Source organism: Podarcis erhardii (assembly GCF_964252035.2).
Source record: "Podarcis erhardii genome assembly, chromosome: Z".
Lineage (NCBI taxonomy): Eukaryota > Metazoa > Chordata > Lepidosauria > Squamata > Lacertidae > Podarcis > Podarcis erhardii.
Window position 1 is genome coordinate 51,830,963 of NC_138504.1, and position 15,000 is coordinate 51,845,962.

At 45.3% G+C, this 15,000-nt stretch overlaps 1 protein-coding gene across 1 annotated transcript in view; it reads left to right on the plus strand.

The window, feature by feature from the left end:
- RABL6 (RAB, member RAS oncogene family like 6) overlaps positions 1-15,000 on the plus strand; it is a 34,720-nt gene that overhangs the window by 6,699 nt on the left and 13,021 nt on the right. The window contains 6 exon segments of the mRNA XM_081848551.1: positions 4,588-4,637; positions 4,639-4,723; positions 7,162-7,265; positions 7,374-7,465; positions 9,521-9,661; positions 12,405-12,510. Of these exon segments, the coding sequence (XP_081704677.1) occupies positions 4,588-4,637; positions 4,639-4,723; positions 7,162-7,265; positions 7,374-7,465; positions 9,521-9,661; positions 12,405-12,510 (578 nt within the window).

The following is a 15,000-nucleotide window of genomic DNA, read 5'->3' on the forward strand; positions in this document are numbered from 1 at the left end:
TATGAATAATATGAATGCTTATGAATAATATGAATAATATGAATAATTATTAATATTAATAACGTGAATAATGTTAATGCTGCTTTTTAATGTGAAGAATAGGAATAATTATTAATATGAATAATATGAATGCTTATTAATATGAATAATTATTAATATTAATAACGTGAATAATGTTAATGCTGCTTTTTAATGTGAAGAATAGGAATAATTATTAATATGAATAATATGAATGCTTATTAATAATATGAATAATGTGAATGCATGTTAATAATAATAATAATAATAATAATAATAATAATAATAATAATAATAGTAAGTCCAGTATAACAGTGAGTGAATAATAGGAATAATGTGAAGGCTGGTTAATAATGTGAATAACGTGAATGAATGTTAATAATATGAATAATAATAATAATAAGTCCAGTATAACAGTGAGTGAATAATAGGAATAATGTGAAGCCTGGTTAATAATGTGAATAACGTGAATGAATGTTAATAATAATAATAATAATAATAATAAGTCCAGTATAACAGTGAGTGAATAATAGGAATAATGTGAAGGCTGGTTAATAATGTGAATAACGTGAATGAATGTTAATAATAATAATAATAATAATAAGTCCAGTATAACAGTGAGTGAATAATAGGAATAATGTGAAGGCTGGTTAATAATGTGAATAACGTGAATGAATGTTAATAATAATAATAATAATAATAAGTCCAGTATAACAGTGAGTGAATAATAGGAATAATGTGAAGGCTGGTTAATAATGTGAATAACGTGAATGAATGTTAATAATAATAATAATAATAATAATAATGTCCAGTATAACAGCATTCCCTCTATTCATATTCTTTCTATTATTCACACTGTATATACAGTACATAATATTCCATAATATAGTATATTCTCTACAGAGAAATTAAGGATGGGGAAATCATTACCAAACCAGTAACGAGTCTTCAAATTGAAGCCCCATCATTGTCATTATTATGGTTATTAATAAAACACCTTCTTCTTAGCCATATATGATATATTAGCAATAGATCATGCGATTGTTCTTACTGTTTCCTTCCTTTGGGAAAGGCTGTTCCTCAACTGGAGCGCTCGCCGGCCACATGTGTGTGTGAATATACATATACATGTGTACATGTGTGTGTGTGAATGTACAAATATATACATGTGTGTGTGTGAATATACATATATCTACATATATGTGTGTGAATATACATATTTATATACATATGTGTGTGTGAATGTACAAATATATACATATGTGTGTGCGAATATACATATATCTACATATGTGTGTGTGTGAATGTACAAATATTTACATATATGTGTGAATATACATATTTCTATACATACGTATGTGTGAATATGCATATATATACATATGTGTGTGTGAATATACAAATATTTACATATGTGTGTGTGAATATACAAATATATACATATGTGTGTGTGTGAATGTAGAAATATTTACATATGTGTGTGAATATACATATTTGTATACATACATGTGGGAATATACATATATATATGTGTGTGTGTGAATATACAAATATTTACATATGTGTGTGTGAATATACATATACATGTGTACATGTGTGTGTGTGAATGTACAAATATATATATGTGTGAATATACATATATCTACATATATGTGTGTGAATATACATATTTATATACATATGTGTGTGTGTGAATGTACAAATATATATATATGTGTGTGAATATACATATTTATATACATACGTGTGTGTGAATATGCATATATATACATATGTGTGTGTGAATATACAAATATTTACATATGTGTGTGTGAATATACAAATATATACATATGTGTGTGTGAATATACATATATCTACATATGTGTGTGTGTGAATGTACAAATATTTACATATGTGTGTGAATATACATATTTATATACATACGTGTGTGTGAATATGCATATATATACATATGTGTGTGTGAATATACACATATTTACATATGTGTGTGTGAATATACAAATATCTACATATGTGTGTGTGAATATACATATATCTACATATGTGTGTGTGTGAATGTACAAATATTTACATATGTGTGTGAATATACATATTTCTATACATACGTGTGTGTGAATATGCATATATATACATATGTGTGTGTGAATATACAAATATTTACATATGTGTGTGTGAATATACAAATATATACATATGTGTGTGTCAATATACATATATCTACATATCTGTGTGTGTGAATGTACAAATATATATATATGTGTGTGAATATACATATTTCTATACATACGTGTGTGTGAATATGCATATATATACATATGTGTGTGTGAATATACAAATATTTACATATGTGTGTGTGAATATACATATATCTACATATATGTGTGTGAGTATACATATTTATATACAAATGTGTGTGTGAATGTACAAATATATATATGTGTGTGTGAATATACATATTTATATACATACGTGTGTGTGAATATGCATATATATATATGTGTGTGTGTGAATATACAAATATATACATATGTGTGTGTGAATATACATATATCTACATATGTGTGTGAATGTACAAATATATATATGTGTGTGTGAATATACATATTTCTATACATACGTGTGTGTGAATATGCATATATATACATATGTGTGTGTGAATATACAAATATATACATGTGTGTGTGTGAATATACATATATCTACATATATGTGTGTGAGTATACATATTTATATACAAATGTGTGTGTGAATGTACAAATATATATATATGTGTGTGAATATACATATTTATATACATACGTGTGTGTGAATATGCATATATATATATGTGTGTGTGTGAATATACAAATATATACATATGTGTGTGTGAATATACATATATCTACATATGTGTGTGTGTGAATGTACAAATATTTACATATGTGTGTGAATATACATATTTGTATACATACATGTGGGAATATACATATATATATGTGTGTGTGTGTGAATATACAAATATTTACATATGTGTGTGTGAATATACAAATATATACATATGTGTGTGTGTGAATGTAGAAATATTTACATATGTGTGTGAATATACATATTTGTATACATACATGTGGGAATATACATATATATATGTGTGTGTGTGAATATACAAATATTTACATATGTGTGTGTGAATATACATATACATGTATACATGTGTGTGTGTGTGAATGTACAAATATATACATGTGTGTGTGTGAATATACATATATCTACATATATGTGTGTGAGTATACATATTTATATACAAATGTGTGTGTGAATGTACAAATATATATATGTGTGTGTGAATATACATATTTATATACATACGTGTGTGTGAATATGCATATATATACATATGTGTGTGTGAATATACAAATATTTACATATGTGTGTGTGAATATACAAATATTTACATATGTGTGTGTGAATATACATATATCTACATATGCGTGTGTGTGAATGTACAAATATTGACATATGTGTGTGAATATACATATTTGTATACATACATGTGGGAATATACATATATATATGTGTGTGTGTGAATATACAAATATTTACATATGTGTGTGTGAATATACATATACATGTATACATGTGTGTGTGTGAATGTACAAATATATACATGTGTGTGTGTGAATATACATATATCTACATATATGTGTGTGAATATACATATTTATATACATATGTGTGTGTGAATGTACAAATATATATATATGTGTTACTATACATATTTATATACATACGTGTGTGTGAATATGCATATATATACATATGTGTGTGTGAATATACAAATATATACATATGTGTGTGTCAATATACATATATCTACATATGTGTGTGTGTGAATGTACAAATATTTACATATGTGTGTGTGAATATACATATATATACATATGTGTGTGTGAATATACATATATATACATATGTGTGTGTGAATATACAAATATATACATATATGTGTGTGAATGTACAAATATATACATATGTGTGTGTGAATATACATATATATACATATGTGTGTGTGTGTGAATATACATATATATACATATGTGTGTGTGAATATACAAATATCTACATATGTGTGTGTGAATATACATATATATACATATGTGTGTGTGAATATACAAATATCTACATATGTGTGTGTGAATATACATATATATACATATGTGTGTGTGAATATACAAATATATACATATGTGTGTGTGAATATACATATATATACATATATGTGTGTGAATATACATATATACACGTGTGTGTGTGTGAGAGAGAGAGAGAGAATATACATATACATACATATGTGTGTGTGAATGTACATATATATACATATGTGTGTGAATATACAAATATATACATATGTGTGTGTGAATATACACACTATTTCTCCTGATTCTATTTCTCCTTCTTCCCGTTTCCACGTCATCCGGGGCAATATTCTTCTATTTCTTCTTCTTCGATTCTCCTCTTCTCTTTCTGATTTCCTCGTTCTATTTCTTCTCCTCCTTTGATTGCTTATTTCCTCTTCCGGTTTCCCCGCAGTGAAGATCGTCATCCGGGGCGACCGCAACACGGGCAAAACCACCTTGTGGCAACCGCCTGCAGGGGAAGAAATTCCTGGAGGCCTACGTCCCCACGCAGGAAATCCAGGTCACCAGCATCCACTGGAACTACAAGAGTGAGTCTCCGGACGGGTCCTGCGTTCGAATCCAGATTCCTTGTTTCCTGGAAGCATCCTTCTACTTCCTGTCTCTGCCTGCCTCCTTCCTCCTCTTCCTGGAAGCATCCTTCTACTTCCTGTCTCTGCCTGCCTCCTTCCTCCTCCTCCTTCCAGCATCCTTCTACTTCCTGTCTCCGCCTGCCTCCTTCCTCCTCCTCCTTCCAGCATCCTTCTACTTCCTGTCTCCTCCTGCCTCCTCCTCCTTCCAGCATCCTTCCACTTCCTGTTTCCTCCTGCCTCCTTCCTCCTGCTCCTTCCAGCATCCTTCTACTTCCTGTCTCCTCCTGCCTCCTTCCTCCTCCTCCTTGAAGCATCCTTCTCCTGCCTGTTTCCTCCTGCCTCCTTCCTCCTCCTCCTGCCTCCTTCCTCCTTCTCCTTCCTGTCTCCTCCTGCCTCCTTCCTCCTCTTCCTGGAAGCATCCTTCTACTTCCTGTCTCTGCCTTCCTCCTTCCTCTTCCTGGAAGCATCCTTCTACTTCCTGTCTCCGCCTTCCTCCTTCCTCCTCTTCCTGGAAGCATCCTTCTACTTCCTGCCTCCTCCTGCCTCCTTCCTCTTCCTCCTGGAAGCATCCTTCTACTTCCTGTCTCCTCTTGCGTCCTTCCTCTTCCTCCTTGCAACATGCTTCTACTTCCTGTCTCCTCCTTGCAGCATCCTTCTACTTCCTGTCTCCTCCTGCGTCCTTCCTCCTCCTCCCGGAAGCATCCTTCTCCTTCCTGTCTCCTCCTGCGTCCTTCCTCTTCCTCCTTGCAGCATCCTTCTACTTCCTGTCTCCTCCTTGCAGCATCCTTCTACTTCCTGTCTCCTCCTGCGTCCTTCCTCCTCCTCCTGGAAGCATCCTTCTACTTCCTGTCTCCTTCTGCGTCCTTCCTTCTTCCTGCCTCCTCCTGCCTCCTTCCTCCTCCTCCTGGAAGCATCCTTCTACTTCCTGTCTCCTCCTGCATCCTTCCTTCTTCCTGTCTCCTCCTGCATCCTTCCTCCTTCCAGCATCCTTCTACTTCCTGTCTCCTCCTTGCATCCTCCTACTTCCTGTCTCCTCCTGCCTCCTCCTCCTGGAAGCATCCTTCTACTTCCTGTCTCTTCCTGCGTCCTTCCTTCTTCCTGTCTCCTCCTGCATCCTTCCTCCTTCCAGCATCCTACTTCCTGTCTCCTCCTTGCAGCATCCTCCTACTTCCTGTCTCCTCCTGCCTCCTCCTCCTGGAAGCATCCTTCTACTTCCTGTCTCTTCCTGCATCCTTCCTTCTTCCTGTCTCCTCCTGCATCCTTCCTCCTTCCAGCATCCTTCTACTTCCTGTCTCCTCCTTGCAGCATCCTCCTACTTCCTGTCTCCTCCTGCCTCCTCCTCCTGGAAGCATCCTTCTACTTCCTGTCTCCTCCTGCGTCCTTCCTTCTTCCTGTCTCCTCCTGCATCCTTCCTCCTTCCAGCATCCTTCTACTTCCTGTCTCCTCCTTGCAGCATCCTCCTACTTCCTCTCCTCCTGCCTCCTCCTCCTGGAAGCATCCTTCTACTTCCTGTCTCTTCCTGCGTCCTTCCTTCTTCCTGTCTCCTCCTGCATCCTTCCTCCTTCCAGTATCCTTCTACTTCCTGTCTCCTCCTTGCAGCACCCTCCTACTTCCTGTCTCCTCCTGCCTCCTCCTCTTGGAAGCATCCTTCTACTTCCTGTCTCCTCCTGCGTCCTTCCTTCTTCCTGTCTCCTCCTGCATCCTTCCTCCTTCCAGCATCCTTCTACTTCCTGTCTCCTCCTTGCAGCATCCTCCTACTTCCTGTCTCCTCCTGCATCCTTCCTCCTTCCAGCATCCTTCTACTTCCTGTCTCCTCCTGCCTCCTCCTACTTCCTGTCTCCTCCTGCCTCCTTCCTCCTCCTCCTTCAAGCATCCTGTCTCCTCGAACCCGCAACCCCTCACCCCAGGCCGGCCCCATGAACCCGAGACAATGAGCCACCCCAGGGCGTTCCCCTCGAACCCGCAACCCCAGGGGGCCCCCGCGAACCCCCAATTTCATCCCAGGGCGTCCCCTCGAACCCGCAACCCCTCACCCCAGGCCGGCCCCTCGAAGCCGAGACAATGTCCCACCCCAAGGCGGCCCCTCGAACCCGCAACCCCAGGCCGGCCCCTCGAACCCGCAACCCCTCACCCCAAGGCGGCCCCTTGAACCCGAGACAATGAGCCACCCCAGGGCGGCCCCTCGAACCCCCACCTTCATCCCAGGGCGTCCCCTCGAACCCGAGGCAATGAGCCACCCCAGGGCGGCCCCTCGAACCCCCACCTTCATCCCAGGGCGTCCCCTCGAACCCGAGGCAATGAGCCACCCCAGGGCGGCCCCTCGAACCCAGAAGAATCATCCTGGTCCCGGGTTCGAATGCGGCCCCCCGACCCGTTTCCTCCCCTCTTCCGCCTAGCGACCGACGACATCGTCAAAGTGGAGGTGTGGGACGTCGTCGACAAAGGCAAGTGCAAGAGGCGAGGCGAGGGGCTGAAGCTGGAGAACGACCCCTCCCAGGAGGTGAGCCCCGGGTTCGAGTCTCCCCTTTCCCCCCCCCAACCCTCATCCGAGGGCCGGCAGCCGGCCTGACGTTTCGTTTCTCTTCTCTCTCTCTCTCTCGAACCCGAGGCCGAGGCGGCCCTGGCCCTGGACGCCGAGTTCCTGGACGTCTACAAGAACTGCAACGGCGTCGTCATGATGTTTGACATCACCAAGCAGTGGTGAGGAGGAGCTCGAACCCGCAACCCCGGGGCGGAGCCTCGAACCCGCAAGCCCGGGGCGGCCCCTCGAACCCACAACCCCAGGGCGGCCCCTCGAACCCGAAAGCCCAGGGTGGCCCCTCGAACCCGCAAGCCCAGGGCAGAGCCTCGAACCCGCAAGCCCGGGGCGGAGCCTCGAACCCGCAACCCCGGGGCGGAGCCTCGAACCCGCAACCCCAGGGCGGCCCCTCGAACACGGAAGCCCAGGGCGGCCCCTCGAACCCGCAAGCCCGGGGCGGAGCCTCGAACCCGCAACCCCAGGGCGGCCCCTCGAACCCGCAACGCCAGGGCAGCCCCTCGAACCCACAACCCCAGGGCGGCCCCTCGAACCCGGAAGCCCAGGGTGGCCCCTCGAACCCACAACCCCGCATACCAGGGCGGTCCTTGAACCCGCAACCCCAGGACAGCCCCTTGAACCTGGAAGCCCAGGATGGCCCCTCGAACCCCCAACCCCGCATACCAGGGCGGCCCCTTGAACCCAGAAGCCCAGGATGGTCCTTTGAACCCACAACCCCAGGGCGGCCCCTCGAACCCCCAACCCCGCACACCAGGGCGGCCCTCGAACCCGCAACCCCAGGACAGCCCCTTGAACCCACAACCCCGCACACCACGGCGGAGCCTGGACCCTGCAACCCCAGGTCGGCCCCTTGAACCCGGAAGCCCAGGATGGCCCCTCGAACCCACAACCCCGCATACCAGGGCGGCCCCTCGAACCCGGAAGCCCAGGGCAGCCCCTCGAACCCGGAACCCAGGATGGTCCTTTGAACCCACAACCCCAGGATGGTCCTTTGAACCCCCAACCCCAGGGCGGCCCCTCAAACCCGGAAGCCCAGGGTGGCCCCTCGAACCCACAACCCCGCATACCAGGGTGGCCCCTCGAACCCACAACCCCGCATACCAGGGTGGCCCCTCGAACCCACAACCCCGCATACCAGGGCGGCCCCTCGAACCCAGAAGCCCAGGATGGTCCTTTGAACCCACAACCCCAGGGCGGCCCCTTGAACCCCCAACCCCAGGGCAGCCCCTCGAACCCCCAACCCCAGGGTGGCCCCTCGAACCCAGAAGCCCAGGGTGGCCCCTCGAACCGGCAACCCCAGGATGGTCCCTTGAACTGGCAAGCCAAGGGCGGAGCCTCGAACCCGCAACCCCGGGGCGGAGCCTCGAACCCACAAGCCCGGGGCGGCCCCTCGAACCCACAACCCCAGGGCGGCCCCTCGAACCCGGAAGCCCAGGATGGCCCCTCGAACCGGCAACCCCAGGATGGTCCCTTGAACCGGCAAGCCAAGGGCGGAGCCTCGAACCCGCAACCCCAGGGCGCCCTCTCGAACCCACAACCCCGCACCCCAGGGTGGCCCTTCAAACCTTGAACCCCGCACACCAGGGCGGCCCTCGACCCCACAGCCCCTCACCCCAGAGTGGCCCCTCAAACCCACAACCCCACCCCAGGGCGGTCCCCTTGAACCCAGGACAATGACCCACCTCAAGACGGCCCCTTGAGCCCCCACCCCAGGGTGGTCCCTCGAACCCTGAACCTCACCCCAGGACGGCCCCTTGAACCCACAACCCCAGGGCGGCCCCTTGAACCCGGAAGCCCAGGGTGGCCCCTTGAACCCGCAACCCCGCACCCCAGGGTGGCCCTTCAAACCTTGAACCCCTCACCCCAGGGCGGCCCTCGAACCCGCAACCCCACCCCAGGGTGGCCCCTCGAACCCAGGACAATGACCCACCCCAGGGCGGCCCTTGAACCCGCAACCCCACCCCAGGGTGGCCCCTCGAACCCGCAACCCCGCACCCCAGGGTGGCCCCTCGAACCCAGGACAATGACCCATCCCAGGGCGGCCCTTGAACCCGCAACCCCGCACCCCAGCGTGGCCCCTCGAACCCGCAACCCCACCCCAGGGTGGCCCCTTGAACCTGCAACCCCGCACCCCAGGGCGGCCCTTCGACCCTTGAACCCCTCACCCCAGGGCGGCCCTCGAACCCGCCCCGCTGACCCCCTCTCTCCCCCCTCTGCAGGACCTTTGACTACGTCCTGCGGGAGCTGCCCAAGGTCCCCAACCATGTGCCCGTCTGCGTCCTGGGCAACCACCGGGACATGGGCCCGCACCGGGTCATCCTGCCCGACGACGTCAGGGACCTGATCCGCAGGGTGGACAGGTGAGCGCCCCGGGCCCAGGGAGAAGGCCAGCTCCCCAGGGCGCTGGGCGGGGCCGGGAAGGAGGCGGGAGCGCCCCGCACCGAGAAAGCCAGCTCCTCAAGCTGTGTTTTTATTGCATTGCATTGTATTGCATTGTACTGTATTGTATTGTATTGTATTGTATTGTATTGTATTGTATTGTATTGTATTGTATTGTATGAGGCAGGGGCTCCCCGCACCGAGAAAGCGAGCTCCTCAAGCTGTGTTTTTATTGCATTGCATTGCATTGTATTGTATGAGGCAGGAGCTCCCCGCACCGAGAAAGCCAGCTCCTCAAGCTGTATTGTATGAGGCAGGGGCTCCCCGCACCGAGAAAGCCAGCTCCTCAAGCTGTGTTTTTATTGCATTGCATTGTACTGTATTGTATTGTATTGTATTGTATGAGGCAGGGGCTCCCCGCACCGGGAAAGCCAGCTCCTCAAGCTGTGTTGTATTGTATTGTATGAGGCAGGAGCTCCCCGCACCGAGAAAGCCAGCTCCTCAAGCTGTGTTTTTATTGCATTGTATTGTATTGTATTGTATTGTATAAGGCAGGAGCTCCCCACACCGAGAAAGCTAGTTCCTCAAGCTATATTGCATTGCATTGCATTCTATGAGGCAGGAGCTCCCCGCGCCGAGAAAGCTAGCTCCTCAAGCTATATTGTATTGTATGAGGGAGGAGCTCCCCGCAACGAGAAAGCTAGCTACTCACGCTATATTGTATTGCATTGTATGAGGAGTTCCCCGCACTGAGAAAGCTAGCTCCTCAAGCTGTGTTTTATTGTATTGTATTGTATGAGGCAGGGGCTCCCCGCACCGAGAAAGCCAGCTCCTCAAGCTGTATTGCATTGCATTGCATTAGGGAGGAGCTCCCCGCACCGAGAAAGCCAGCTCCTCAAGCTGTGTTGTATTGTATTGTATGAGGCAGGGGCTCCCCGCACCGAGAAAGCCAGCTCCTCAAGCTGTATTGTATTGTATTATATGGGGCAGGGGCACCCCGCACCGGGAAAGCCAGGTCCTCAAGCTGCATTGCATTGTATGAGGCAGGGGCTCCCCGCACCGAGAAAGCCAGCTCCTCAAGCTGTATTGTATTGTATTGTATTGTATTGTATTGTATTGTATTGTATTGTATTGTATTGTATTGTATGAGGCAGGGGCTCCCCGCACCGAGAAAGCCAGCTCCTCAGGCTGTATTGTATTGTATTGCATTGTATGAGGCAGGGGCTCCCCGCACCGGGAAAGCCAGCTCCTCAAGCTGTATTGTATTGCATTGTATGAGGCAGGGGCTCCCCGCACTGAGAAAGCCAGCTCCTCAAGCTGAATTGTATTGCATTGTATGAGGCAGGGGCTCCCCGCACCGAGAAAGCCAGCTCCTCAAGCTGTATTGTATTGTATGAGGCAGGGGCTCCCCGCACCGAGAAAGCCAGCTCCTCAAGCTATATTGTATTGTATGAGGCAGGGGCTCCCCGCACCGAGAAAGCCAGCTCCTCAAGCTGTGTTTTTATTGCATTGCATTGTATTGCATTGTATTGCATTGTATTGTATTGTATTGTATTGTATTGTATTGTATTGTATTGTATTGTATTGTATTGTATTGTATGAGGCAGGGGCTCCCCGCACCGAGAAAGCCAGCTCCTCAGGCTGTATTGTATTGTATTGCATTGTATGAGGCAGGGGCTCCCCGCACCGGGAAAGCCAGCTCCTCAAGCTGTATTGTATTGCATTGTATGAGGCAGGGGCTCCCCGCACTGAGAAAGCCAGCTCCTCAAGCTGAATTGTATTGCATTGTATGAGGCAGGGGCTCCCCGCACCGAGAAAGCCAGCTCCTCAAGCTGTATTGTATTGTATGAGGCAGGGGCTCCCCGCACCGAGAAAGCCAGCTCCTCAAGCTATATTGTATTGTATGAGGCAGGGGCTCCCCGCACCGAGAAAGCCAGCTCCTCAAGCTGTGTTTTTATTGCATTGCATTGTATTGCATTGTATTGTATTGTATTGTATTGTATTGTATTGTATTGTATTGTATTGTATTGTATTGTATTGTATTGTATGAGGCAGGGGCTCCCCGCACCGAGAAAGCCAGCTCCTCAAGCTGTATTGTATGAGGCAGGGGCTCCCCGCACCGAGAAAGCCAGCTCCTCAAGCTGTATTGTATTGCATTGTATTGTATGAGGCAGGGGCTCCCCGCACCGAGAAAGCGAGTTCCTCAAGCTATATTGCATTACATTGTATTGTATGAGGGAGGAGCTCCCCGCACCGAGAAAGCTAGCTCCTCAAGCTGTATTGTATTGCATTGCATTAGGGAGGAGCTCCCCGCACCGAGAAAGCTAGCTCCTCCAGCTGTATTTTTAGTGCATTGCATTGTATGAGGGAGGAGTTCCCCGCACTGAGAAAGCGAGCTCCTCAAGCTGTGTTTTCATTGCATTGCATTGTATTGTATTGCACCTTTCGAGGTGATTTTTGGAGTGAAGTGCATTGCCTTGAATGAACTCCCCGCACCGAGAAAGGTAGCTCCCCAAGGTGTTTTGAATTACATTTCAGGAGCTCCCCGCTCTGAGAAATCTAGAATTGCATGGCCTTGAAGGAACTCCCCGCACCGAGAAAGCGAGCTCCTCAAGGTGTTTTTTGTGTGAATCGCATTGCCTTGAAGGAGCTCCCCGCTCCGAGAAAGCGAGCTCCTCAGCCTTTTCCTTTCCTTCCCCCCTTCCTCCTCTTCCTCTTCCTCAGGCCCCCCGGCGCCTCCTACGTCCGCTACGCCGAGTCCTCCATGAAGAACAGCTTCGGCCTCAAGTACCTCCACAAGTTCTTCAACATCCCCTTCTTGCAGCTGCAGGTAACCAGTGCGAATCCAGCCGGGAAAGCGGGGTCAGGCTGGATGACCCTCGGGACCCAAGCCCCCGTTCTCATTCACATTTCTTGGCATTTCCCCCAGAATCCGCTATCATTCCTTTCCCATCTTTCATGCATTCATTCATCTTTTTTCACTCCTTTATTCATCTTTTTTCACTCCTTTCCCATCTTTCATGCGTTCATTCATCTTTTTTCACTCCTTTCCCATCTTTCATGCCTTCATTCATCTTTTTTCACTCCTTTCCCATCTTTCATGCGTTCATTCATCTTTTTTCACTCCTTTACCGTATTTCATGCGTTCATTCATCTTTTTTCACTCCTTTCCCATCTTTCATGAATTCATTCATCTTTTTTCCATATTTCATGCATTCCTCTTTTTTCACTCCTTTCCATCTTTCATTCATTCATTCATTCATTCCTTTCCCATCTTTCATGCATTCATTCATCTTTTTTCACTCCTTTCCCATCTTCCATCCATTCATTCATCTTTTTTCACTCCTTTCCCATCTTCCATGCGTTCATTCATCTTTTTTCACTCCTTTCCCATCTTCCATGCGTTCATTCATCTTTTTTCACTCCTTTCCCATCTTCCATGCGTTCATTCATCTTTTTTCACTCCTTTCCCATCTTCCATGCATTCATTCATCTTTTTTCACTCCTTTCCCATCTTTCATGCATTCATTCCTCTTTTTTCACTCCTTTCCCATCTTCCATGCATTCATTCATCTTTTTTCCATCTTCCATGTATTCATTCATCTTTTTTCACTCCTTTCCCATCTTCCATGCGTTCATTCCTCTTTTTTCACTCCTTTCCCATCTTTCATGCATTCATTCCTCTTTTTTCACTCCTTTCCCATCTTTCATGCATTCATTCATCTTTTTTCCATCTTCCATGCATTCATTCATCTTTTTTCACTCCTTTCCCATCTTCCATGCGTTCATTCATCTTTTTTCACTCCTTTCCCATCTTTCATGCGTTCATTCATCTTTTTTCACTCCTTTGCCATATTTCATGCATTCATTTATCTTTTTTCACTCCTTTATTCATCTTTTCTCACTCCTTTCCCATCTTCATGCGTTCATTCATCTTTTTTCACTCCTTTCCCATCTTCCATGCATTCATTCATCTTTTTTCCATCTTCCATGCGTTCATTCATCTTTTTTCACTCCTTTCCCATCTTTCATGCATTCATTCCTCTTTTTTCACTCCTTTCCCATCTTTCATGCATTCATTCATCTTTTTTCCATCTTCCATGCATTCATTCATCTTTTTTCATTCCTTTCCCATCTTCCATGTGTTCATTCATCTTTTTTCACTCCTTTCCCATCTTTCATGCGTTCATTCATCTTTTTTCACCCCTTTTTCATCTTTTTTCACTCCTTTGCCATATTTCATGCATTCATTCATCTTTTTTCACTCCTTTATTCATCTTTTCTCACTCCTTTCCCATCTTCATGCGTTCATTCATCTTTTTTCACTCCTTTCCCATCTTCAATGCATTCATTCATCTTTTTTCCATCTTCCATGCATTCATTCATCTTTTTTCACTCCTTTCCCATCTTTCATGCATTCATTCATTTTTTTTCACTCCTTTCCCATCTTTCATGCATTCATTCATCTTTTTTCACTCCTTTATTCATCTTTTTTCACTCCTTTGCCATTTCATGCACTCATTCATCTTTTTTCACTCCTTTATTCATCTTTTTTCACTCCTTTCCCATCTTTCATGCATTCATTCATCTTATTCACTCCTTTCCCATATTTCATGAATTCATTCATCTTTTTTCCATATTTCATGCATTCATCTTTTTTCACTCCTTTCCCATCTTTCATGCATTCATTCATCTTTTTTCCATATTTCATGCATTCATTTTTTTTCACTCCTTTCCCATCTTTCATGCGTTCATTCATCTTTTTTCACTCCTTTCCCATCTTTCATGCATTCATTCCTCTTTTTTCACTCCTTTCCCATCTTTCATGCGTTCATTCATCTTTTTTCACTCCTTTCCCATCTTTCATGCATTCATTCCTCTTTTTTCACTCCTTTCCCATCTTTCATGCATTCATTCATCTTTTTTCACTCCTTTCCCATCTTTCATGCATTCATTCATCTTTTTTCCATCTTCCATGCATTCATTCATCTATTTTCACTCCTTTCCCATCTTTCATGCGTTCATTCATCTTTTTTCACTCCTTTCCCATCTTTCATGCATTCATTCCTCTTTTTTCCATCTTCCATGCATTCATTCCTCTTTTTTCACTCCTTTCCCATCTTTCATGCATTCATTCCTCTTTTTTCACTCCTTTCCCATCTTTCATGCGTTCATTCCTCTTTTTTCACTCCTTTCCCATCTTTCATGCATTCATTCCTCTTTTTTCACTCCTTTCCCATCTTTCATGCATTCATTCATCTTTTTTCACTCCTTTCCCATCTTTCATGCATCCATTCCTCCTTTTTCACTCCTTTCCATA